The 27876-nt window shown below is 40.1% G+C and overlaps 1 protein-coding gene and 1 long non-coding RNA gene across 2 annotated transcripts in view; one reads left to right on the top strand and one right to left on the bottom strand.

Moving 5' to 3' along the window:
• Nucleotides 1-69: 69 nt before the first annotated feature.
• Nucleotides 70-23218, bottom strand: LOC115619473. The gene is made up of 3 exons (XR_003995029.1): nt 22831-23218; nt 1141-1238; nt 70-853 (listed from the first exon to the last, which is right to left on the bottom strand). It is a non-coding gene; the product is annotated as an uncharacterized LOC115619473 (long non-coding RNA).
• DYNC1LI1 (dynein cytoplasmic 1 light intermediate chain 1) overlaps nt 23037-27876 on the top strand; it is a 24908-nt gene continuing 20068 nt past the window's right edge. Inside the window, exons 1-2 of the mRNA XM_030511725.1 lie at nt 23037-23408; nt 23689-23762. Of these exons, the coding sequence (XP_030367585.1) occupies nt 23134-23408; nt 23689-23762 (349 nt within the window). The 5' untranslated portion in view covers nt 23037-23133. The remainder of the gene's footprint in view (nt 23409-23688; nt 23763-27876) is intronic.

Below are 27876 nucleotides of genomic sequence, written 5' to 3'. Positions count from 1 at the left end.
CATTCTTTTTTTTTTGTAATTTAAATTCTGAACATTCCGAATCATGTCTAATGACTTCCATGAATCACCACTTCTCCAATTCCTCTTCACAAAACTCTGATCTTCAGCATTTCTTTTACACACACACATATGAGATAATCCTGCAATCCTTATTCAGAAGTATCTTGTTCCAAGTCTCTGAACTTGTATCTTTTGTAATAAATATCTGCTGGCCCAGACCATTAGCCTCTGTCTGTATTAGTAACTGCCCATAAAGTTGCAAGTTTTCTCAATATGTATGTATTTACTAGTGTAATTATTTATTACACTATATATTAGGTATAGGTAAAAACTCCTGTGTTTTGGTAAGCAATAGAACCTATATACATATAAAAGCGCTGTACTACTACTGTAACTGCGTATTCTCTCTGTCTTTATGAAAACAAGAAAGTCACCAAAAAACCCACCCTGAGCAAAAGGTGCCTAACATGGAGCTGATGAGAATGTCTGTCTCCCCCTCTGTGGGGCTTGGCACAGTGTTTATCAGCAGTATCGAAGCAGCAGTCTGCTCGATCCGGAGCATGCCACGTCAGGATGGGCACCACCGTGAATTTACTATTCCCTACTGTAGCTTTTCTTTAACAATCTTGTCAAAGGTCATTCAGTTTCAGTTGTGGCAGCCCTGGTATCCAGCGCCTCCCCTCTTCTACATTATGACATCAAGAGGACCGCCTGAAGAGTTTGCTTTGGCCATCATGCTACAATTTTATGGTCTGTTTACCCGAGGGGCACTTACAGCAATCTTTGGCATTTCTTCCAGCATCATTTTGCCGTGTTTGAGGCTTGTAGTTCCACAATATTTTTTCCCCCGTTTCTAAGGGACAGACAAAACAATTTGTGTCAGCTGGCCTTTTTTTTTTTCAGTGTGGAAGATTTTAAAAAGGAACTTAACACACATAAAATCTTCTCCCTCTTATTAATATTCAAATCTTAATTGTGTGTGTGGAGGGTACAGAAGGAAGGGAAGAGACACCTGCCCTTTATTACAGTTGAAGCATACAGTCATGCAACCAAAAATGTTGACATTTTTCCTTCACAAATACTGTGAATGCATCACTAACTTCCTCCAGGGACAGGGGAGAGAGTTTCCTGACCACATACCTGTGTAATGTGCGTTCTGCCTGAGGTATAGTAGATCTTGCCAACTGAGCAGATCACAGAAAGCATCTTTAGTCTCAGCAAGGCAGGTACGCCATCTGCTGTGGAAGATACAGAATAAAACGAAATGCCTTTTGAGGATAAAAAAGTGGGGGGAAAATAAACCCCACTTCTAAAATATTACCTCTCCTGGAGTTTTGGTTTTTTCAGGAAAAAAAATGACTACAATTCAGGCTTTTAGCCCAAAACCCAGTTTGAAAAAACCAACACGGTGCAGAGATGGGCAGGTTTTCTAGGTTTCTCTTTTGCCTGTTTCTAGACTAAATCAAGCCAAAAGGAGCCAACTGTAATTTGTAATGTGCAAGGGGAGGGGTGGAGAAATCTGAGGAGGAATAAAGCACATCTGCTCACAGGCAGAGGGTAATCCCGGCGTCTCATCCCTCTCTCATGGAGTACCTTCCTTTAGCAGACCAGAATAAGTAGAAGCAGGCCAGGGTTTCCTCTCTGATTTTGGCCTCTCAAAGCAAACTTTTCAAGGCTGTTTTAAGTTCTTGCAGACTCAAAGCCAGCAAGACAGCAATCTCCTACCCTGCCTTGCAGCAGTAGATGTAGATAACCTCTTCACTGATCACACAAGCGAGACCTGGCTAGCAGGGGAGAAAATCAGGATTTGCAGCATCCCGAATCACTGACAGACTACAGAAAAGCATGGCCAGCTCCAACAGGAACTGAGGAAGTTACAATTCTTCTGCCACACACAACAGCATGGAAATCTCGGCAGCACTTTGTCTAGTTAGTTCCAAAATACAAATTATTTAATGCAAGAAAGACTTTTCCGCTACTAATACAATCATAGAACGGTTAAGGTTGGAAGGGACCTTAAAGTTCATGTACCTCCAACCCCCTGCCGCGGGCAGAGACACCTCCCACTAGAGCAGGTTGCTCCAAGTCCCGTCCGACAGGAAGCCACTCTAAGGTTTAAAAGCTCTGAACCCCTAGGTGGCACTACGCCATAAAGTAAGGCGTGTTTAAGTACTATTTCTCCCCCTACAGATGGAGTTCTTACCTAAAATGAACTAGTGTAAATTTGAGTATGTCGAATGCAGCTATTATCTCAGCTTGCTAATCCTCTTTTCTGAATCTGCCTTTCAAATTCAATAAAATATAATGCTGTGAAACTCATTTAAATACAGTATTTTTTCTTTCAGAGTGCTATGGAATATATTTTCCTGGAAAATTATATTGCATCACAAACCATTACAGTTTTTGTTCAGGTTGTGAGCAGTGACTAAACCAGCATAGCCTGTGTTTACTTTAGCAATTCACTTGGAGCAGCAGCAGTAGATTGACAGTTGTAAACTGCTGGTGCTGAGGTTCCTGACTCTCTGGTATATTCTCACACAGAGAGAATACTCTGCATGAGGTGGGAACTGGCCAAGCACCACACACCTCCATTACACATTTGGAAACTCCCTGAAGTAAAGCCATCTCACAAAACTTTCTCAACCATGGGGCTTTAAAGAAGCAGCAAGTTCCCCTTTCCCCTGTCTCATGCAGATAGGTTTCACACCGGCCTCTGCTGACTACATAAAAACTTCACAGGCGGAGGAAGCCCTCTGATTTTTCTCACTCCTGCAGTATCTAAGTGACACTGACACTTGTTTCAGATTCTGCTCTTCCATCTGATGCTGGAACACACATTGCTTGGTGGCACAAGGGAGTGCCACAGTAGCAGTGCCAGGAAAATACCTTCTTACACCTTGCTTTCACAAGTGAAAAAGAGGGGCAGAACATCTTTCTGACAGTGCTTACCCCTGTGACAGCTTTGCTCACAATCAAATAGAGATGCTGAGCCTGGGAGACAAGCTTGGCAGGCAGGACCCCATTAACACTTGGGTGTGGAAAGAGAACAGTTGGGTACAAAACTTGTGCGAGCAGAGGGGTATCGCTGACAAACACAAAGAGCGATGGAGCATAAGTGATTTAGAGGAATGATGCCTCAACAGACTCCATAAATTTCTACGATTATCCTTTGAAAATAGGTGCTCATCTTTTCCTCACATTATAGTACCTGACAAATAAGTTCATGGCACCACTTACCTCCCCCTTCCCTTATTCTAGATCTGCTTTGATGTTGCTTGTACCTGGTACTGTTACATATTTTCCCTCCATTTAGCTCCCATAATAGCACCATTATCTTTTTCTGTTAGTGGGTTTAAGTCCAGTATCACCCAAATTGTGCCATGTAAGGCTTGCTTAGGATAAGAAACAAGGAAAAAAAGAAAAAAAAATTGTTTATATCATCTTTGTCATTTTTCCCTTCCAGTATCACCCAGAAGAAAATTGTGTTACCAATTACAATTAGTCTGATTATCAAGGTAGTTGTGGAAGGAAAACCACACCCACATCACCGTACATTTTGGGTTGTTTACCTTCCTGTAGAGGCGGCTAGCCTAAAGCTTATGGAACTTTGGTTTCCACGCAAATTGACAGAAAAGCCTTTATTTCAACAGAAGCATACTGAGGCCCAATCCTTAATTTGCAGAGGGGCAAAATGTCCAGTGTTACACAGTTAAGAGCAAAAGGATCAGGTCTCAACCATTTTGTGATTACATCAGTGCCTTTTAGCGCAAGCAGGATGTCTGCGTGACATAGGTGTTTATGTCCAACGTGTCAAGCACTACTTCATGCCCTTCTACATTGCAGAGCACTTTGACCCTTTCAGAGATGCAGAAACAGAAAGTGAATGTAGCTGTGTCGAATCAGAGGCTTTGAGTAAAGGTTGGTTCTTTCAGCCCAGTCAAAAGAAATCTTCCTGTTGTGCTGGCCTAAACTGACATACACTTTGTAGGGAAGTCTAACGCTTGATGTCCTTGGTACTGCAACAGTTAGGAAGCTGGAGTTTATTCAGAAATTATGTTATGTCTCCAGGCAGGAATATCTATAAATCAGAAAAGATAAGTGAAGTCTGACTAATTACTTGGTTACGGTAGTTACTATTCTCAGCATTTCTCCAGACATTCAGAAAAATGTCGTTTCTCTTTTGAGAAGTATAAAGCTATTCTTTTTTCTCTAAAGATACAAATGAAGTATTTAATTGATAAAGCCTAGATGAGATGTTGCAAAAGCCAAATAAAGTATTCAGTACAGTTTTTCTACCTTCACACAGTGCAGTAGAATCTTTGTGTATATTCTCATTATGCTTCCTTTTTAAAAAAGTAAATTTAAGTAAATTTAAAGTATTTTTTCATCCAAAACAGTTAGTAAATTAAGAACCTGAGACTGTATTTTATGTGTCACACAATTGCTGAAAGACATTAAGACTATTCTGATGGAGCTGGCTTTTTAAGAGATAGGAGGTCTGTTTATCTATTATTTGCCTAAAACAAAGTAGGCCTCTATAAAACTTGATCTAAACACTTTCATACTGCACATCTGCAGAGTACATGAAGATACCCAATTATTTTGTTTGTTGTGAAAACCAACGGGAAATACCCCGTTGGCAGCTACCATTGTTCTCTGTGTGAGACTGTAAGGTTCTGACTCAGGCGGTCTCCAGTTCAAGTTGAAACCTCAGTATTTAATGTTACATGATTGTTTGGGAGGTTTTTCTACTAAATTTTAACTTGCTGTGTTACATACCAGGAATGAAATACTGTTTATGACCCTGGATGAATCCAGGACAAAAATTCCCATCCCTATTATGTCTTCTTTGCTTATAAAGATCAATATAGATTTTATTTTGTTTCAATAGTTCACGTTGGTTCTTCAAGATCCAAATATATTTGACTGTAGCAGAAATCTTTCGAAGCTATTTTAGCTTCTTTCTATCAGTCCTTTCTGCCTAATCTATGCCAGTTGTAAATGCGTATGGCCTCAAAGGAAGGAGAAGAGCAACATTATGAAAATAGTCACATGTTCCAAGATGTTGAAAAGATGGAGAGCTATTTACAGAATGAAAAATGTCTCAGGAGGCAGAGAATCACTGTGGACTGACATATGGTAATCGTATGTCAGCATATGCATGTGCTGCATCTACAGCATATATCCATTTGCTAAAGTCTATGTGTGTTCAAAGTTGCAGCAAGAAGTTTAAATGCAGTTAGGAAAATATAGAAGCATGATAATATGTTTAATTTTTAATTTTCTGTAGAAGCAATCTTGAACACTATTTATTCTTTCATTGCTCCTTTCCATGACCTTAGAGACCACCCTGGCAGTTAAATTTATCCATTTCACCCGACTTTAAATTCTCCGTCAGGAAATATGGGACCAACACTAAGGTAAACTAGAAAACTGGCACTGCAGACTTTCTGAAGCTTCTACTTTTTTTTTGCCTCTACATGAGAACAAAACTTGGATTTCTTCAAGTTGCAGGGGGAAAAGATTTAAAAAATGCAGTGCATACAAACATGTGGAATTAGGAGAGGAGAAACAGTTTCAGCTCCCTACTCTGAAGCTAATCATTTAATAACCTAACCACTGAGTCACTGTGTGTATTTGTTTCTGGTTTCTAGATCAGAAATCCCATTCTAAACCTGAGAAATCTCCCTTTGGAAAATTTTGCTGATGAAGTTAATATAACTTTTATTATTTCAGTTTCAATGAAATAGAGAGATTAGAAAAGTGCTGGGAAACTTCCAACCAATTTGCTGTGAGATATGAGCTAACCCAAATTCTCATGTTTTTCCCAAAGAAACATGCCTTCCCCTATCCCAAAGTTGAGCATAGAGCTTTCTCCAATTTTAAGGCCCATATTAGAGCTGATAAACTGTATGTTTGACTGTTCTGGCAACTAGAAAAGTAGGTTATTATGAGTTGCAAACAATGTCAACAATTAACATTAATAATATCAAACATTTTGTAATACTTTATGGGCCTATAAATTTCTTCTATTACTCAAGTGTAAATGAAAAGTGAGCATTTTACTTGAGGGTACTGCATGATTGTGAAATAGTTTTGAGGGAGGAGAGAAAGCTGTACAACTTGCAAGTGTAACAGAGTGTTGTTTGAGTTGCACAGATAAAGTGAACGGAGTATGTATTTCCTTTCTACACAGAAACATGCAGGGGAAGACTTCAGATTTCTAGTCAGAAGGCCAAGGAATGGATTCTCCAGATAAATACAAAATAATTTTGCAAAAGGAGTATCACTAGATCGACACTGCTATACTCAAGAAATTCATGCACGTTTTTGAGTCTCAAACATGGATGAATGCAGCAGACCAGTGAAGCAATCATTTTATTGTTCGGTTTCATTAACTGGGACATGGGATAACTACATGTGTCAAGAGCTAGAAAGAGGAAAGCTACTTTTAACATGCTTAGGTCCTGGCATTAGATACTCACCAGAATTTCTGCCTGAGGATTGCGGCACTGAAATCTACCAAAGGTTATTATCCTAACCAGACATGGTGGTGGTGGCTGAGGAGAGGCTGTGTGATGTTAACTGCAGTTTCTGCTTCGCTGCACTACCTTGTCATGACATTAGCGCATATTTTACATTCTGTGAGGGGAATGCTTCCGTCCTCCTCTCTGCTGCTTAGAAACAGTGAAGAGATGAGATCTGACACTTGAAAATGCTATAGTGCTGTGACCTTGTCAGGGTATAAGATGGTCTTAGTGGATGCAGAAAATTCAGCTGCCCCAAGTATTTTTGCTTTGTCCAGCTGGTGTCCTACCATCTCCAGTACGATCTGAAATACAAAGCTGCTTCCAGACAGCACTGCTTTGTAACTCATTTGGCTTTACTGGCCCTGTCAGAGTTAATTGGATTTGTGACATGGTCAGATGTTTACTTCTTGATTCTGTTGTCCCTTGCCCTACAGGACACATATGCCAGGGGAAGCTACAGTTCATGTAGCAAATACTAAAAATCTGAAGAGAGACATGGACACACTGTCAAAATTTTTAGGAACTAAATTTAAGGAAATGTGTGCTTAAAATACTTTTTACTATTACTCTAATCTATGCCATAGCTTGGTCAGGCATATAAGCCCAACAAAATCTTATTGAAGATGAATGATGTTTTGGGGAAGAATGCACATAAAACACAAATATGAGGTTACACTTCTAGCAAAATCTCTTAGCTTTCTTAAGAATTAGAAAAACATACAGTGTTTATTAAAGCCACTGCCTACAGCCATAATTTTATCATCCTTTCCTTTGTGTATTAACTTCTTATGTGTTGTATACAAGATGACAGTCTCTGGCTATAAAGTAGCTCCTGTGCAATTCACTTTCTAAATCTTTGCTACTATTACTAATGTAATATTTTGCTGTAAACATTTTTAAATACAGTGAAAAACAGATCAATAACTGTGATAAACATTAAGCGTTTTAAAACAAAAGCCACAAAAGAAGAGAACTTCATTTACATCTACTGCAAAAAGCATGAGTTTGGGAGCAGATTCACTGGAAAGGATTTATTCTTAAATGCTGTCTACCTGATTGAAGAAGTTTTGGTTAGACAAGAGGCACATGCATCACCTTTGAGAACAGATACACACACATGCATGCTCACACCCAGAGCATACCACTATAGAAGTCACAGTGGATAGCGTCTTGTCTTTGGGCTTGAAACAAGAGTAAATCAACCACAGGTTTGGGTACAAAGTACATACAGAAATAGCTGAACATTTGTATGTCAGCATAAGCTAAATTTCATAGTTTTTGTACGATGTTAAGAGCAACAAGAGCAGGAGAGACAGGTTGACAAGGCAGTTAAGCATGGACTTAACTTTAAGTTTGTATCTAAATCCTTTGAAAGTCTATAGCTATGCAGTTGGAGCTATGCCAGTACGCAGCTGATTATATGACCATCATAGTCAATTTTATATAAGCATGCTGTTATTAAGTTTGTAAGCAGAAATGGAGTTAGGCAACTAATTTTAATCTGTAAGTGTTGTAAAAATCGTTAACAATATTTTTATATCAACTGGTGCAAAAATAATAACAACATCAAAGAGAAATTGCTTGTCATCATTTCAGCAAGAAGGAAAGTGTAGGATTTATCTCTATTTTGTTCTAAATTTATTATTAGCATAGCTCCAATGCTTTCAATACACATAGAGCTGGAGTAGCACTGAGGCAAAGCAATTGAGCTTGGTTTCATTTTGGACAGCTCATTGGAAGTATCTGCTAAATGCACATCAACGCCAACGTTCTCCATCCCAATATATTGTATTAGCTAAGAAACAGGAGAGGAGGTTTGGGGTTTTTTAAATATTAGTGCTTCCATAGTGTCCTGATTTTGACGAGCCATTGGTCCAATCAAAGAAGGCAATGTTTCACTCTTCAGTTCTTGCACTGCTAGGTGACACTGTATAGGCAAAAAGATTATCCATCTAGGTTCTGAAACCATTATTCTACCCAACTAGGAACTTCAGGAATGACTTACTAACCTTAGTGGGGCAAGGTATGAAGTAAAGTTTCTGAAAAAGTTACTAAGCTGGCGAAAAATCTACCAGTATGTCATCTTTTATAGCATCATTGTTTCTGTTCGACAAATTAATGCTAAGAAACATTAACTGTCTTATGCTCTAGTGTATTATGTTAATTAAAAATTCTTTGCTAATTTCCTTGAGGGTAATTATATAAAAAAATGTATCATCTCCAGGCAACAGCCTATAAAATATTTGGTGTATCACAGTTGCTTCATTAACATGTCTCTTTCAGTATCATTATTTAACCTCAGTAAAAGAGAGATTTGTTTATTTATATGGCATCTAGGAGCAATCCACAAGCAATAGCTGGAGCATGAGAAGTTCTTCTCTAACCATGCCTGCTGTTGGGGAATTGATTTATTTTTGGGGTAGAGCTCCATTAGGAAAGATAAGCTTTCTAACAAGCTATTTAAAATGCAGTGAACTATTAAAGAATAATCAGGAAAAGAAGCAAAATTGCTTTGTGTGCTTTTATTATTCATTAACCTGTTTGAGTAATGGTTCGCACTTTACAACACACTATTAATTCCAAGGGTGTATTAACTACCATAAATATATAACTGATTAAAAAATTGCCTGTTAGTCCACAAGATATTGCTGAGGTCTGGTTGAATCTAAAATAAGATTAGATATTTGTAGGAGAAACAAAAATATTGTTAAGATAAAAAGAAAAGCCAAAATCCCAACAAAACCTAATGCTCTGTCAGCAGCCAAATTCCAACTTGAAGAGCAACATTCCCCTAGACATGCTGTTGCGTTTTGTGTTATTTCTACATGAACCTTGGAAAGCAGGACTGCTACAAAGTGACGTGTTAAATGAATACAGCCCTCTGTTCAGGGTCAAGCTCTTCCTTAGTGACTAGAATAGGATATCCACTTGTAAACCAATTTCTTAGAAAATTACTAAAAGCTGGATAAAACAAGATAAAACATCTCCAGACCTGAAGCTAACACCCTGCCGGGCAGCTGCCCGCACAGCACATCACCCCACCACCACGGGAACCCTTTGAGTGGTACCTGCGAGGAAGTCCATCTGGCCACCCGCTCCGGAGCCTGCAGCCCTGGAAGTGCTGCCATCCCTGACGCAGGGGGGGCTGCAGCTTTTGGAAGGCTGGGCAACCTGCCACGTGGATGGGTAGATGAGCTGGCAGGGAACCAGCAAGTTTCTGGCAGAAACCTGACAAGCTTGGGTTCCGCAAGGTTTCCCATTTAAAACATAAAAATGCTGATTTCTATTCATACCAATGCGCTAAATAGCTTATATTAGACAGTGCTTTTTGTAAAACTTCATTTTCTCCCTCTAAAAGACACACTGAATAGAATTTAACCTGACGGGTTTTCATAAAGTTCAGCTAAAAACAACACAATATGTGCCTAATTAAAAAAACACCCCAAAATTAGCATTGAAATAAGTAGAACCATATAATATACCTGGTAAGTCTATGTCATCTATTGCCTGCATAGTGCAGTCTGGTGCATTCTAGAAATTCTGCATTATTTCTAAGAGACATTGCTGAAATATCTAAAGCAATGTATCTGCTTAATTATGGCACTTACTCAAGTAAACTACTGCCATGCATGGCCAGACACTGACTATAAAAAAAAAGGTTTAAAACATTACCACTCTCCAACGTTTTTGTTGGCTCCCCTTACCTAGAACTAGTAAAGAGAATAATGTGATCTCCTGATTTAGCTCACCATGAAGTTGCCTCAACACAAACTTTATCAGTCTCCAAAAGTATTTTAGACAAAGCAGCACATATTAATGTTAATGGAGTTATATTGCTTATTGTATCTGAGCTAGAACCTTCAGCATGGACCGTGAAGAGTTTGCTTATATATTTAGAAGAGCAGAAAAATGTATAGCACTTCCATTGGTAAACAGCATACTAATTAAGTAATTAAGTAACAGCTACTTAGCTCTTGGAGTAAGTAAACTCTAAAGAAGTTTAGTAGCCTTTCTGTGTAAAACATTATTTTGGGACTGAAGGTTGAATCCATGCCGATGAATCCAATTTTCCTTCTGCACTTGTGCCAGTGCTTTACACTCTGATGAGGTGGCTGGCAAGTCATGACACAAGTACATAGTGCTTCACGGTCAGGAGTTCATTGTAAGGAATGCTGACAGAGTTGCTCCCTGTGAGTACCTACATCTCACTGCATTTGGTTTTCAACATTCCTCCATCATCTCAGAGCAAATGTATCCACTTTAGTATTACTTAGCGTGAGGCCTATCACTTGGGATCAAAATAGCTTTATGCTGTGTTATGTTCTTTCAGCTCTTAAAACTGCTAGAATCAGTTTCCGCTGGTTTGTACACTCTAACTTCTGCTTTTTTGCAGGAGCCTGAAGAATCTATTAAGGAAGGTAGGAGTCACTGTAGCAAAGAAGGATCTACATCAGGTATTCTGTCCTTGCCAACAAGAAAATATCAGCATGTACGATACCCTTTTGCAACCTAGAATTTCTGTTGTACCAGTACAAGACTTCAGAGAAAAAATAGCTCGCAAAAAGACAATGAAAAACCTTGCATCAAAGTCTCCATTTTATATATTCCACAATTTAACTTCTTCGACCGAGGAAGAAGGCGAAGGCCAACTCTTCTTCCCTAATACCCGGCAGGGGGAACAGATCATAGAGGCAGTCAGTACACATTTTAATGCACTGCTGTCTCATGCGCTCTTTGAGCGCAAAAAGAAACTGTGCATTCCTTGTAAAGCTTCCACTTTGGTGAATCTCATCTGTTTGACTCCCTTCCTAACCATGTCTAGCAGCATCCAGCATTCATGCTCATACTGCATTAGAATAGAACAATAATTCTGTAAATGTGGAGAAGATCCATATTTGCTGAAGTCAAGGACTGCAGCTAGCAAAAGCCATACCATATATAAAGGACTATAGACTATACTGCAGACCACCTTGTGTAAGTCATGGCCTTTTCTACAGAGAAAGATCCTTTATTTCAGGCACTGGTATTAAGCTGAATTTCTTTTTCCATCTTAGATGTCCTTGGTCACTGGCATTTTTCATGAGACAAAAATGCTGATTCTCTTATGGGCTGTAAGAGAAAACAACTGCTAGTTATAAACAGGGGTTTCAAGAGCACTTGGTCAACCAGTCTTCATAGAAGGTTAAAGTACCTCCAGACTACATTGCATCTGCCAAAGCAGCAGCAAGTACAACAAAATATAGAGCAGGTCCAAGTTTTAGTGTGTCAGTAGAATCAGCCTGCAGTTATTTTTAACTGTCTTGGAAAGCTTAGCAGGCAGATACAGTTAATCCTTTAAAGGATTTGCAGGTATTCATAGCTTAATAAGTAAGCATAGTGGATTAAGCCAATAGAAGATTGTAGAGAGTCAAAGACAACCTTTATATGCTGTAATTCAACAAATAAAAAGAACAGTTTATTCTATATGCTGTTTCCTGACAATCACTCTCAATTGTCGGTACATGCCAGAATCCCATACTCTGATAAAATAAAAATGTTAAAGCCATTAAACTCAATATATGTGATAATTAAATCATCAAACAGCAGTGAATGTTTGTTGTCATTTTCCCATCGCCTGATGAATCTTTCGAATAGCAGAACTACATCATGAAGATGAATTAAAAATGCATCTACTTATGCAATAAATAAACAATTAAACTAAAATGGTAACATTTCATTTTAGGAAGAAGGGGAAAAAAAGGATGAGTGATTTTTATAAGTCAAGCTTTATATGGCTTGTATTCTTCAGAATGAAATATTCACACTAGGAAAGTATCAGGATTCACGGACATAGGCCCAATTGAGAGATCTGGGCCCTTCAATATATTCATACATGATGTAGAAAAGTACACACATAATAGGACAAAACCAAAAACCAAACAGGAAAAAAACCCACAAAACCACCAAACCACAACAGATGACACAAAATTATTAGGCTGAGGAAATCTAAAGCTGGCTATGAAAAACTTCAGAGAATGGTTCAATACTGAATGGGAGATAAAATGCCAGAGGCTATTTAATGTCAGCAAGTGTAATGCACATCGAGAGGAAGGGAAAATACACATATACATATATACACAGGGTGTTAGTATCACCAGGAAAGAAATCTGAACACACCTGGTGCTTAAAGAAGCAAACAGAAACTTAGGAATTATTTAAAAATTAACAGAGAACAAACACAAAAGGTCCACCCTGTATACATTCAAGCCACAGACACATTATGAATACCATATGCAGCTTTAGTCATTCCATTATCAAAAAGGTTATGGTAGAAATAGAAATAATATCTGAAGGATATGATAGAGATGTATTAAGTCATGAAGTTTATGAAAAAGGGGAGGGGGGGACAGTTATCACTAGTTTTCATAATATAAATATTGGAAGGCATGCACATTTTTTGGTAATAATAAACCAAATTAATTTTCATTAGACATTGCAAGGCTTAAACTGTATATGGATTAAAAAAATCATGACTTCATGAACCCAGCATTCTGTTCAGCAGCTCAGCAGTAACTATTAAGCAAGGGCCTCCCAGCCACTGCATGCTAGAAGAGCACGATGGAAAAATCACGTAAGCATGACTGCCTCCATGCATTTTTTCTGGAAGTATCTATTTACTAAGACAGGATACTAGGTCAGGTCTGGCTGAGTTTAGCAGTTCTCAAGACCTCACGACTGGAATGACTGAAATAATGTTATATATTGTTTGGCTTTTTTTTTTTTTTTTTTTTTTTTTTTTTTTTTTTTACAAGAAATGTGACCAGGACCTCTCTGGTTCTATCACTGTTATTTAAAAAGAAACAAGATTGAACAAAATTGTTTCATTAATTGTACAGCTGAAGAAGCCCAATTCCCTACATATTTTTAAGGTTATATACTCTGGCTTCCAGAGAACCCCTCAACTCTGTTAACTGTGTTAACTGAAATATATTTCAACTATTGTGTCTATATATATGTACAAAGATAAGAACAGGTTATTATTCCACAAGGTTATAATTAGGACTCTGCTCTTCCCAGATTATTCAATAGTGGAATTTATTGTTGACTCTGACACTTGAACTGCGAGACATAGGAACACAGGACAAGAAGGGAACTCCTGAATCGCTGCAAACGATCCAGTCTTTCACTTACAGTCACATCATTTAATCCTTTTCAGAAGTTGACCAAATTCCCTTTTACAACTACTCATTCAGATGGCAATCTCAAAGCATCTCTGTCCTGACAGGAAATCCTTTTTGATTTTTAGACTCAGTGTATTCCTAGTCAGTCAGTGACTTACACTCTTCTACTAACACTGTCCCTTAGTTTAAACAGAGCTTTCTCTCTCTGGTGGTATATTCAGAGAAAGAATAAAATTTTCTGTTAATAATAATTTTGCCTGGCTAATCAAGATCCTTTACAGCACATCTATCTTACAACATGGTATTCAACGTGAAGAGGTTCAAGCTGACTGGAACCCATGCCAGTCAGTGCAGCACACTGCAGATACTCTAGACCTATATGCCCCTGGTTCCAAGAGCTGTATAAAATCTGTGAGCACATTCCTTTTGAGCCGATGTGCCATCACCAAGACAGCCAATCTTCCTCCACATGTATCCAATGCCAAACTAACATGGCTGTACTAGTTCACTTCTGGAAATAGTTTAGTGGTGGTTAGATTGATTATTTCTATACTTCACTGTGTAGTGTAATTATGCTCCTAATCTCACGATGTACACTTCTAATCCCATGGATTACCATACTCTTTTCCTCACTGACTCCGTACTGATTTGCCTTTCTGGAATGCAGAATTTCCATGGAGCAGGCTCCAATGTTTTGATAATATCAAAACCTATGATAATCTTTGACTTGCAAAGTGAAAAGATTTTCAGGGTTTGCACCGACAGCTTTGCTGGAATGCTCAGCCCTAGGAGTCACCACATGACTGAAGCTTAGCGACAACTCCATTATAAGAATGACATCCCTCATCATTTTGGAAGAAACATCTCCTTAATACAGTAGTGGCAGTTAACTGGTATCATCATCACCAAGTTCCTAAGAGATGCCCAAGAAGGGAAGAAATGCAGTTATAACAGTAGGAAATGAAGATTGACAGAACACTTCACAATGGTTCTGCACTTTTTTTTTCCTTTTCAAGAACAGTCTATCTTAATTTCTCACACATTCCAATCTTTGCTCTATACAATCCAATTTGCTTAGCCAGCCTGGACACTTTCCATTCTTCATGGCTTCTCTGGCTCTGTTCCACACTGCAGATCTGTTCCTGCGAGTCACTAACAGACACTGCACAGAGAACAGTCTCAGGAAGTCTACCATTTATATGACTGAATGCTTCACTGTCATATTAGTTAGCATTTGTTTCGGATTGAGGAAAGGCAGGAGTCTAGGAATGGGAATGAGAGCAATTGTTTGGATAGCGGGCTTTGTCCTGGCACAAGAATGAAGGGAAGACCAGCACAAAGATCAATATAAATCTTTACAAAAGAATTTGAGGGCAGAAAGGTGTTCATAACACAGGGACGTAGGAAAAGCTTTCTTACAAAGCAAAGAAAACATGAGAAGCTCCAGGACCCTAACGGCCCAGAGTGACTTGGTGGATGAAAGGATGAGGGGCATTCATGTTTTAGAGTTAAAATGCAGAGAGAAGAAGGGCTGTGAAAGACACAGTTGATTAGGAGAAAGGACATACTAAAAAAACATTTAATATTGAGATTTTTTTTTTTTTTTAACGTGTGGCCTTCTGCACAAGTTTAAATTTAGTTCTTGAATATAAACACAGATCAGTAATAGCTGTATATGCATATTTGTTCTTATGAAAGCAAGGCAAAATATTAAAGTCAAATATGCGGACTATACGTATTTACCACAATATAAAACCACAAAATGTTTAAAGCAATTTATACCTTAAGATAAATTTTGGAAATCTATAACACATAACTGAAATCAGACTATAGAAAGAGATCTGTATTTGCTTAGCAGAGGAAGCAGGGCAGTGGTACCTCCTCATTCCCTTTCTGCCATCATGATACATGTCCTATTGGCACTGTACCTGGATTCTGTGCTCCTCACATGCTGAAGAAATGAGTGAGTAAGAGGGAACAGCCTGCAGAAAGTTTCCATGCTTGACTATCCTTTCACTCTCATTTTGCATTGCTGCAATACCTCTGGTTTAAGAGAGGTTCCACATGATTTAGTTCAAGTCAAGAGAAGAATCAGCCCCACAACGTGCCTCACCACCACTGAACCATACACCTATCCAACAAGCCCTTAACGTTCCTGACCAGCATTTTGAATGTCTGTTCAAAGGCAAAACAAAGCAATCTGACATTTCAGATGCAATCTGACTGCAATGTGATGTGAAGTGAGGAGCTGCTGTTAACCTCTTTCCAAACCAGGGAATATTGCATTAATAAACATCAATAGCCATTTCAAAGCCTCAGCGTACTTTGCTAAAACACTTTCACTGTATTCCTACAATCAAAGCTCAGCAAGTTTCCACTATAAATCATCATCTTAAAGACAGATGCAACATTGCATTTGCACATGCAAAGAATTTGGAGAAAAAGAAGAATTCAACCAAACCCAACAACCCCCAATGAGAAACAGAACACTGCACAACTAGCAATAAACACTGTTTTGACCAAAAAACCCCACAAACAACCCAATCTGTAACTTCTTATAAAATATGCAGAAGGGATGAAATAGGAATCTTTCTTTCCTTTATTTTCCTTGGTACTTTTAGGCACTTGGGTATTCTTGCTGTGAATCAGTTTCATAGCACAATACCTCCCTGAAGTAAGATTTGAACCTTTCCTTTGGGAAGATTCTTACCAAAGTAATGAGAAAAATCAGCCATGAGGTGCAAGATTTTTTTTCCTTTATTATGAGTAAATAAATATATGTTTAAAAAATGTATTAAAAAATCTGGGGCTTTTTTTTTTTTTTAAATATATAAAAGTCTGCATCACAAATGAATTATTTAGTTTAAAAGACCAGTTAATCCTCGGCTACATCCATAGACCTGCTCCCATCATATAGGGATTAAGAATTAAACAGAGGCCTATTGACTACTGTCTGCAGCTTCAGTGAGCGAAGGGCGGGGAGGAACCTGGGAGGGTGTTGTGAGAGCGACAAAACCGAAGCATCTGTTCCCCTGTGGATTTTTCTCTCCTCCCGCACATTGAAGAGAGGGATGCATATGAAGTGTGTACAGCGTTTATTTTTAGCCAGCCAGGCAAAGGGCCATGGCCCTGTCCCATTACTCTGTTTATCTTAAGGACAGCTACAACTGCCTGATGCTGAGATCCAATTTTGTCCACTCACTACTTTTTAAATGTTGCCTTATAGGTTAAAAATGTGCCTGGACAATACATCACTCTGGGTGCAGTTCTGCTAATTGGTTTTACACATAACATCTCAATACAACACAAGGATAGATTTCGTCAGCACTCAAATAAAAGCCAAACTCCCTCTCCCCAAAAAGCAGGCCTCCTTCCACTCTAAAGAACCTTTATAATTCTGCTTACTCAATACATTATTTCTTTAAGGTTTGCTTTCAAGTGGGAACTCTTACTGCCAGTATTTCTCCTCTCATCACATTAATAACTTTTCCCTCAAACATCCTAAGACACTGTGAGGCTATTCCAAGGCAATTCTCAATATTGCAAATTTTGTTTATCTTCTGTTTGGGCTATATTTTTCTATCAATTCACAGAATAGAACGCAGGTTAGTCTTACTTTACTTGATTATACTAACCAAATTCATCCACTTACGCAGTTGTGAGGATGAGGCGGATTTTAAGAGGCAGTTTTATTGAAAATGACATCATCTTTACCAGAAATACTATTCACAATTCACAAAAAGAGAAATACGGAAGAGAATATCCTCCTCCAACATACGAAACAACATATCGTTTAGTTAAAATATCAATTTCTAACCCACTAGTTTAAGTGTGTGTACATATATATTTCTGAACTCTGTAGACCTTCAATGACTAGAGTTTTGAAGGGAAAGATGGAGGGAATCACATCAGTTTGTGTTAATAAATAAAACATACTCCAAAGTTAATTTTTAACAGATAGCAAATTGAAAACAGAGATGTCTTTTGGCAAGTAACAAAGCCTGTAACGAAACAAGTAATGTCTCCAGTGCAGAGGAGGATAAAATTGGAGTAGGTCTCAAGATCATTAAACCACTGAAATGATGGAAACCTAAACCCAATATATTAAATACAATACTCACATAACTAGACTATTTCTTTCCAAGTTAAGCACTCCAGAATGCTTTCTTAAGTGGCAGCTAAAAATGCTTAGTGTCAAAGGAGGACTCAAAAATTTGAAACACGAGCCCCTTTTCAGGATTTTATAGTTTTGAAAATGCCACCTGAGGACTGGGCCCAAGGGAAATGACCAATTAGAAACCAAGTCCCGCCGATGAGATTCTCAGACCACACAACAGAGTAGTTAGGTGATGGCGTGGCAGCCCCTGCTTACAAGAGCATGTTTCATGTTTATATAAATTATTGCAAGGTAGCCTGAGTACATGTTTGCACTTTATTTAGATACTCTGCATTAATTGTCTCTCTGAACACTCTCATTTTGCTGACTGGAAAAGGGGAAATGTAACCCCCATTTTTAAAAAGGGAAAAAAGGAAGACCTGGGGAACTACCAGCCAGTCAGTCTCACCCCAGTGCCCAGCAAGATCATGGAGCAGATCCTCCTGGAAATTGTGCTAAGGCACAAGGACAATAAGGAGGTGACTGGTGGCAGCCAAATGGCTTCACTAAGGGAAAATTGTGTCTGACAAAATTGGTGGCCTTCTACGATGGATAAGGGAAGAGCGACTGACATCGTATACCTGGACTTGTGCAAAGCATTTGACACTCTCCCACACAACATCCTTGTCTCCATAAATGCACAGCAAGCATATATGTTTACTCATCAGCCAGACAAGTAAAGAACATCTTAAATTCCATTGCTTCCAAGTAAATTTCAGGGTGTACTTAAACACGTGTTAAGGTGTTCTGCTGCATCTGCTTCAGAATGGTAACAAATTTAGATTGAAGAAATAAAGCATTGTCTCTGTGAAATAAAAGTCTTTATCTTCTTTGCAGCAGGCCATAATACTCTGCTTCATAAAATTATTTAGCCCTGCACATTCTTAAAAATTTACAGTGCAGTACGTAGAAAATAAATTTAGAAGTGGTACATTGCTGCATGCTCTGCAGAGCTTGTATTACCAACCAGCAAAAAAACCGTAATTGGTGAATAACAAGACTACATTTAGTCAAACAAAACACACAAATGTGATATGTAAAACTGCTCATAATCTAGTATTAAGTATGGATTCATTCCATTAGGTCTCCTGAGATGTGTTTGTTACCCCAGGTATTATCCACGCAGTTTGAGTTAACAAATGTCAGCATACAGATTGAAATATTAATTCTGTGTCGAAGTTGCCCATTTGCAATGTGTGCTGTTGTCATCTGCTCAGCTAAGTGATACAAGATTTTTCATTTCCTGACAGAATAACTTAAGCACTGTGAAGAAGGAAAATTACCAGTAACTCACTTTCAAGATTAAATTTCAGGTGATTAGCTGTTGATACCATTAAAATCACTTTCAGAAGTCATTACCACCTTCCTGGATGCTTTCTGGATATTGATTGCACTTAAATTCAGATCAACAGATAATGAAAAATCACTCTGTCTTTCTCTTTTTAAGGTTTATTTTTGTACTTTTAAATAAACTACAGCCAAAGGCAACAAAACATCCTGTTGGAAATTTTACGTATTCTGCTTTTTCATTGCTGTCTTTTCAAAGAGATGCTTTCTGCACAGTGAACTACTGGTATGCATTGAGCACTGTGACCTTTATGATTTTGGTTTCAACAGAAGGTCAACATTACTAAGAAGGCAGTTTTGCCTTAAAGGCAAAATCTCTCCAACAACCCAAAATGGATCTTTTAAATGTAATTGAATATAACAATTCATTTCCATAGGCTTATGACAAAAATGCATTCTAAATTCATAACCAATTTTATAGTATTTAGCCACTGACAATAGATGCAGAGAAGCTGGCCCATTACTTTTTGGATTTCATGCAATGCTAAGTCAGACATCAGTGTTTATGTGAAGGAGAGACAGCCAACAAGCAGCCCTCTGTTAAGAGCAAGCAGAGAGGTACAGAATACTCAAAGCACATCAGAAAGTGAAAAGGCACAGAATACGAGAGAAACCATGAGCCCATTCCTGCAGTCACTGCGAGCTGTGCACAGGAGGTGCTGGTCCTTCCTCGGTCAGCATGGCATAGCGAGCTCACAGCTACACAACTGACTCCCTCTCAGGGTCTGCACTTTATCATCACCCCAGGGCAGCTCACAGTGATGTGGATCTTGCCTGTATTAGGAAGTGACACTATTTCACCAATGAGATGTCATAGTTTGCCCTTGCATGTAGTTAAGCCATTGGCAATGCTTTTTCAGGTTAAAACTGTTGCTAACAATCAACAGCTGAAACAATGTTATTTCTCATCATAGTTGATGGACCTGATTCTTCATTATCTTCATTTGTCTTGTATACTCATACCTACTCTGCAACTGTAACACTGACTGGGTGTAAGATACTATCAAATCAAAATGGCAGTTTTAGAAATGAAAACATACTTTAAACTTTTATCTTCAAAACTGACAATTTGATAGTCTGGATAAATAGCTACAGGTTGAGTGAGGTAGCAGAAAATGAGGCTTTTATGTTTGCCAGGTATCATTAACATCAGTTCCTGTCCACAGTTACCTTTTGGAAAAAGCTGTGTGGAATGTTGTTCCTATACATTCACAAGATCATTTTGCCAGACAGAAAGTTATTTCATAGGAGAGGACAGGAAATAATGTCTTATTGATTCCCTCCCCCCTTTTCTATGGTTGCTTCATCTTCATTACAGGCTTTTCCTTAATTTCCTCTTCCTATTATGCTGCACAGCTAACTCTATGAATAATTCAATTGAGATACCGTATCAGCATAATGCAGTTGATGAAGACCTGATTCTCTCAACATTTTTGTTTCCATTTTGATTTTTTAACCTAACCTGAGAGTGTGATGACCAAGCATTTCCATTTTCACCTTCTCCCCTGCAGCTCCTGAGACAGAAATAAAATGGAGAGGAGGCAGAATAGGAGGGAGGGATTGCTTCTTGTAAAGGTAGCAAATATACCACACAACCAGAACTGTCAGGTGTGACAAGCTGGTGAGTGAATCCTCAGAGAATTTTGATTGTACGCATCTCTTTCAAAGGGACACAGCAAAATCCTCCATTACAAGAGCATGAGACAGTGAAGCCACCTTAAAAAGACTCCAGAGTGAATGGATGTCAGGGAAAGAAGGAGGGGAGAAAGAAAAGAGGTGGGATCTCCCTCACTGTGAATAATCTTTGGTAGATTTACAATCACCAGATACATGTTTGTTTGCTTCTTTTTCCCAGCTCGCAACATTAGCCTCTATAAAAGTAGAAAAGCAGGAAAACTGCACAATCTTTTCTCAACATCAGTATGTTCCCTATTAAGCACAAAGCAACATGCTCTTATTATTTTTCCATATAGCCTTTTATTTTCTACAAATTTCACATAGTTATTATTTACCATCATACACACTCTGGTTTCAAAAAAGTCATACGGGAATATCATTTACATACCTTAATTTTATATAATTCACATGCAAACAATATGATATGGAACATCATTTAAAATAATGAGCAACATGAAGTAGTTTAACACTCCCGTTATTTTCAGTGCCTTTGTGAGTGAGGTGCTATAAGCTATTTCATTGAATTTTAGAGATTTTACACTTTTTGGAAAGGCTTCACAAAATTCTCAAGACTACACACCAGGATAAATAGCAAGCTATTTCTCAAATTGTGTTAAAACCAATGTAATCCTTTTTGACTGAAGTAGGTAGCAGCATGGACTCTTGGAAATAATTTCAGCTAGGAAATGTACTATAGAACCTGTTGGGGTTTTAAGTTCAGTTTTTCCTTTCTCTTAGAACTGCAGCTTGACCTGCAACTGAGCCAACCTAACTGTTTGCTGTCACTGAAATGGCATTCCCATCTCACTGCTTTCCAAATTCAAACTCTTCTGCTCTTCCTTCTCACCTTACTCTCGGATCAGTTCTGTTCCCCACCCTATGCTCTGGCTCCGCCATTCAGCAAACCCTTTTCCACAAGCTGATTCAACTCACTAAATCGGAAGAGCTCTTCCACCATTCCAGTAATCAATTTTCTGCTACTACAGTGATTTAAATCAGTTGACCTGACAGTGATGAAAACCAGAGATAACAGAGGAAGGGAATTCACAGGAGGCCACAAGGAGGCCTTACAGAGCCATGCATCAAGTGTTTTTTTCTTGGTGGCTTTTCAGCAGCACTCCTCTGTTTAGTCAAAACTATTTACTGGGCGACACATCTCCACCAAAACTTTGACAGTTTTCTGCAGCTGCCTTCTGTCCACAACAAATGCTTTGGTCTAATAACTGTCATGGACCTGTGCCTCCAGTATGACAAGTACCTGTCATTCAGTATATGGCACCTATTTTATACTTAATGAGCCTCACTGAAATTTACTTTCATGACTAGTGACCTACAAATTCCAACACCTGATCTCTACTAAAACAACACACAAAATGAACATCTTTAGTTTCAACTGCAAAGCAACAGAAAGCCATTGAGAGAAACACATAGAGTTAAAAGTAATAATAAAAAAATCCTAGTTTAAAATATTACTTTAAAAGCAGTCTTTTCTGAATAAATAAACGCAGGGGCAAGAAAAAAAAACTTCAGTAGAAACTGCTGTCATACATAAGTTGTTAATACTGACATTACCTTTCTGTACATCCAGGGGCTCTGAGAACATTCATCCTTTGTTAGGGGAGATGTACACAAGGAAGCATCCCCTGTATCAGGTTTTCCCTGAATCGAAGGGGTAAAACTCGCCCACGGAGTTTGTAAAGCATTTAAAGCCGTTCATGTGTTATCCTAGCAAACATGTTACCTCTGTAAATTGGGGGAAAAGAGTTGACATGCTTGCTTTGCTTGCTTCTTCTGGGACTTCTAGCAGGAACCGAGTTGTGAAAACGATAGTGATTTGACCCATCTTCTCCCAACTCTAAAACGATTCTTGTGAGGGAACAAACAACAGGCAGGCCTCTCGGAGAAGAGAGGACACCCCTATCCTCCCCAAAAGGCACGTCTCACCCCCAGCCGCACTTACTTTCCTGGATGCGAGGTGCCTCCTCCAGGGCTGCGGCTGCCTAGGGAACAGCGGGCGCTCTGCCGCAACGCCACCTCACCGCGGCAACGGGCGCAAAGGCAGACAGCGGCCGCTCCCCCGGGACGGGACGGGACGGCCCTTCCCGCGGGGCTGGGACCCGCACTGCAGACAGCCCAAAGGAAAGTACTCGCTCCCTCTCGCTGTGCTCCCCCAGCCAGCCGATAAGGGCGGACCCGCGCAGCAGGTACCCCAGCTCAGGCGCGGCGCCCTCTCAAGGGGCGGCGGAGGGGGAAGCGCTGGCGGATGGGGCTCCGCCCCCCGCCCTCCCAACATCCGGGTTCCTGTCAGCCGCCGCGGCGCCGCCGCCCGCTCCGTGTCTCAGGGAGGCGGAGGGGCAGGGAGGAGGCAGCGAAGATGGCGGCGGCGGTGGGGAGAGCCGGTTCCTTTGGCTCCTCTTCGTCCGGGCTCGGTTCGGCTGCCGGTTTTTCTTCCCCTTCGTCAGCTGCTACGGCCACGACCAACAACAACAACGCGGAGCTGCGGGCAGGCGGCGATGAGGACGATGGGCAGAACCTCTGGTAACCGCCCGCCCCGCCCCGCGGCCGGGCAGCTGGCTTTGCCGCCCTCGGCGCGGCTCCTTGCCCTCCTGGGGAGGCGGGGGATGGGGTGGCTAATCCCCCCTGCTGGCGCTCGGCCCCTCGCAGCCACTGAGCTGAGGGGCGGGAGGGGCTCCTCCCCTTGGCGGTGGCGGCTCCTGCCCTGCCCACCCCCCCCCGCTGCTCCCGTACCCACCCCGGAGGTGGTGGGGTGGGAGCCCCCGGCAGCCCCCTCCTAAGCGCTGTCGTTTCTTCGCGCCAGGTCCTGCATCCTCAGCGAGGTGTCCACGCGGTCCCGCTCTAAGCTGCCTTCGGGGAAGAACGTCCTCCTGCTGGGTGAGAAAAGCATCCTGATCCCTTCTCCTTCCCTGCCGCACGCTGGCTTTGCTCCTTCACCTGCTCTTGGGTGTCTGGGGCTTTTCTCGTTTAGTGCTCGAAGAGGAGTGTGATGGTGGAAAGGTGCTGGCTTAACCCTCTCTCTTCTTCCCTTGCATGTTTTTCCTTCATTTTGGATATCCAGCATCCAGAGATGCTTTAGATATCCCCCTCATCGTATGTACCTCGCCATGATACCCTTACTATCCTCCCCCCACCCTATTTCCTTAGGTAGAGGTGGCTTGGAAGGCTGGTTTTTATTGTCTTCCTTCCCTGAGGAGTGTTGAGTTCGGGGTGCATGCGGGTCCTTCAGCCTGTTCCGAGACCTCCCCGGTTCGTGCAGCCGGTGCTGCTTGGTGGTCCTTATGGTGTGTCATGCGGACACAGAAATCGTTTCCGTGGCCCCAGCGGTGCCAATGACGGATGCTGCCTGTTGGCCGGAGGGCGGGGTAGGCTGTATGGGCGTGTTGGCTGTGTCCTGCCCACACGCACCGAGCTTGTCAGCAGCAGTATCATCAGCAAGTTGTGCGGCAGCAGCAGCGGCATCGTTTGCTGCTGCTGCCTTTCATTGTGTTCTCTTCTCTCCACCCAGTGCATTAGTCCAACCTTGCGTTTGGCGAGGGTTAGGAGTTGCAGAATGGGACTATAGTAGGCGATGAGAGACATAGCTATTTTTCAGTGTTGGGGGGGAAAGAGGAAAAATTATTATGTCAAGCAAAATCAAAAACTTTGTGAAGGAGTGGGAGAAACAGATGCTCTCAAGTGTGTGTTAATTGCTATTATATATGTCTGAAAGACTAGTAAATAATACTACCAGAAGGCAATTCAATGGATGGATGGATTTGTCAACTAGCTGCTTCTTCCCTCCTTTGCCAACCTCCCTGTCCCCAGCAAGGACTATGCATTGTTAGTATTTGGAAACATGGTTAAAACCGAGTAAAGATATTCACGTGGATGCTGTGCACGCTATGATTCTATGTAGTCTTGTGGTTTGTGCTTTCTTGAGGTTTTTCAAGTTAGGGGTTTTTTCTTCCATAATCCTAAAGCAATAACTGTGACTCTTCATCTGGTTGTGATAAGCTGAGTGACTTAAAACTGCCCATGATGAAGACGACTGTGCAAGGATGGTGGGATGGTTTAGTGAATCTGTTGCAACACTTACCAGTCTTTAATTTGTTGGCCTTTATGTTACATGATTAAGTAGGATATTGAGATTGCAAGTTCTGTTGGTATTAAAGAAAGTAAAGATTTCATAATCATTGACAGCTTTTTAGGTGATATTTTGAAATTAACTTGGATGCTTGTCTTTGTTGAAGTTGGAAGATTCTTTTTCAAACTGCGATCCTTGTCAAGAAGGTTACACTCTTGTTCTTCCTCTCTCTCTGTAATCAGGCAATCCTTAGTACTCAGTAACTTGAGACCATGCTGCTTTCAGAACCAGAGGGGGCACCACTGAATGTTTCTAAATGCTCATTTAGTTTGTGATGTTTAATTTGTTGTATAGAAATTTTCTTTTTACCTGTTTATATACAGCTTATAGGATTATTTCCTTTAACACTTTTGTTTTGCCTGATGCATGTTTTTTTTAAAGATGGGCAGATCTGTAGAAGAAATTCTAGTTCTTTCTTAGGAATCATGTTTTCTAGAAGGTCATGGTCCAAGTGTGTGGGGGGGAAAGTTTGGCATGTATTTAGGAAAAAGAGCATCAGATCTGAGGACTGGCCAGTAAGGACCATGGCCATGTTCTTTGTGAAGATACCTAATCCATGTGTTACACTCTGCTGCTCACTTGCAAGTCCTGATGCCGCCCCTGAATCACACTGGCACAGGAAAAGGAGAGCTTTTATGTGTTCTGTGTTGGACACATTCAGTATGTGAAGTTCTGTCTCTTCAGGTTCTTGAGCTGTGTGTTTTCAGCTTCTCTGTTATCTCACATTTCTGCTGTTTTTAAGCTCCATTCCTTTAGTTTTGTGCTAGCTTTTGTTGTTAATATAGATCACTTTTTGCCATGACTATTTTCTGTTTCATTGTTTTTTGAATACTTTTAAGCAGGAGGTGTAAAGCTGACCAGGGTGTCTTGATTGTTTTCACTGGCTTTGTGGTAGGCAAATATTTGCAGTATAAACAGTTATACTGGTCAAAATTCCCCAGCTGAAACATGAGATGTAGTGATAAATGAATGGTTATTTTCAATACAAACTGCATTAAACAAAGAAAATCCCCTACACCTTCAACACACCTCATCACCACCACCACCTGCCCAAAAACAAACCCCACAGAAAGACCAACCAGAAAAACCCATCACTTTTGTTCTTTTGTTTGCTAGGACAAGTTTTCTAATTTGCCTACAGAATTTATATTTTTCAAACCTTGCATATACTCGTATGCCCAGTTGTTCTGGGAACCTGGCTGTGTCTGGCATGCTAATTCTGTTATTTCAGTCTTTATTTTTACCTATGTTAACATCTCATTTTTAAGAATCTGGAAAGCAGTTCAAGACATCACAGAAACAACTGAAGGAAACTGGAATGCCAAATGTTAATCCCTAGATATGGCACAGTTTTGTGAAGTGAAGGTTAACATCTAATCCTGGTAATTCTCTGCTCAAAATCACCCCCAAAAACTAATTAACTTACAGTTCTACTTCTCCAAATTGTTTCACTTACAGACTTTTTTTTCAGTAATATATTTGTGTGAAGACTTTAAACTTTGATTGGCACCATATGTAGCATAAACGGATTTTCCTGTTCTTGTATGAACAAATAACAAAAATACAAGCTTTCCTAATTTTTCTGTAAGGCAGAGATGCTCTGATAGTTCTTCACAATGACCATAGCTACCTCATTTTGTAAACTATACCAGCAGAAAATGTCAGATGTCCCTGCTTTCTTAAGGAAATTAGGTGCTCTCAGTAATACTTCTAGCTATTTTTTGTGGATAGCCAAAGGAGTGTGGGTTTCTTCTTGTTGCTGGGTTGGATTTGGTTTTCTCTTTTGTCTCTCCTGGACTGCCTCCTCTTCTCACTTGTGTAACAAAGGTAGGTGATCAGAGGAGATGCTTTTTGTTAAGCTTCATGGGAAAACTGATGCTTATAACTGGAATCTCTCTCGTTCATTCCCTTGCTGATGTATCTGAACCAGCAAGTAGAATAGAGGGAGCAGCTAAGAAGTCATCATTGCAGGTTACGGATGGAATCCATCATGCTTGGATGCAGAGACTCGAGCTAGTCATTTATGCAATAAACTGCAGCATGTATCCAAGCAGTGATGGTCAAAGTCATTCCAGGCTGCACAAGAAAACAGGCTCCCAGCTTGGAAGTGGACCAAGTAGTTGCTTTCTATCAGGCTCTGTATTTCATCTGCTCCTCTCTCTGAAGCATAGCACATTCTTGGCCTGCAATTCTAATGATGTCAAACCATGTGGTGACACATGTACACCTGACTCCAAGTATTATACACTTACGCTTCTAGTGAATCACCAGGATTTTGGTTTTATTTGTGCATTTTACCCCACTTGATGATAAAGGCTTTGAGTTTAGAGGGCAGTGAGCATTCAGCTGCCTTGTGTCCACTTTTTCTCTTTACCTCAGACATCTCGTTCTTCAGGGCCAGGCCTGTTTGTTTCAATCTTTGAGCTCTGCTCCTGTCCGGTGGCTGTCAGGATGCTTGAGAAGAAGTTTCCACAGTTGACAGCTAATTTACTGATACACTTTTCTGTGTGTACATGTATTGGAAATGGCTGTTACTGTAGAAAATGGTGCATCTTGAAGAGCAGTTTTAGCTTGCTGCTTTCTTTTAGTGGACCCATGGAATATAGTGACCTTCAAAATTAAGTTCTGATACACCATGAAAGCATATAAAATCAATATAAAAGCTGCTTGCTTAAATTTGTACTCAACACTAGGAAAAGTAATTTTCCTCTTTATTTTTTCCAATTCATATAGCTGAAAGTTTTGCTGTAATCATTTAGTCATTACAGCTAATGAAATACTGTCTGTTGATACTGCCCATATTGTTCATCTCAAATGTTCCTTAATTCTCTAGTACTGCAGAAGTTGTCAGATAGGTTCTTTTCC

The sequence above is a fragment of the Strigops habroptila genome, chromosome 1 (genome assembly GCF_004027225.2).
Source record: "Strigops habroptila isolate Jane chromosome 1, bStrHab1.2.pri, whole genome shotgun sequence".
NCBI lineage: Eukaryota > Metazoa > Chordata > Aves > Psittaciformes > Psittacidae > Strigops > Strigops habroptila.
This window is presented reverse-complemented; position numbering and strand designations above follow the sequence as displayed.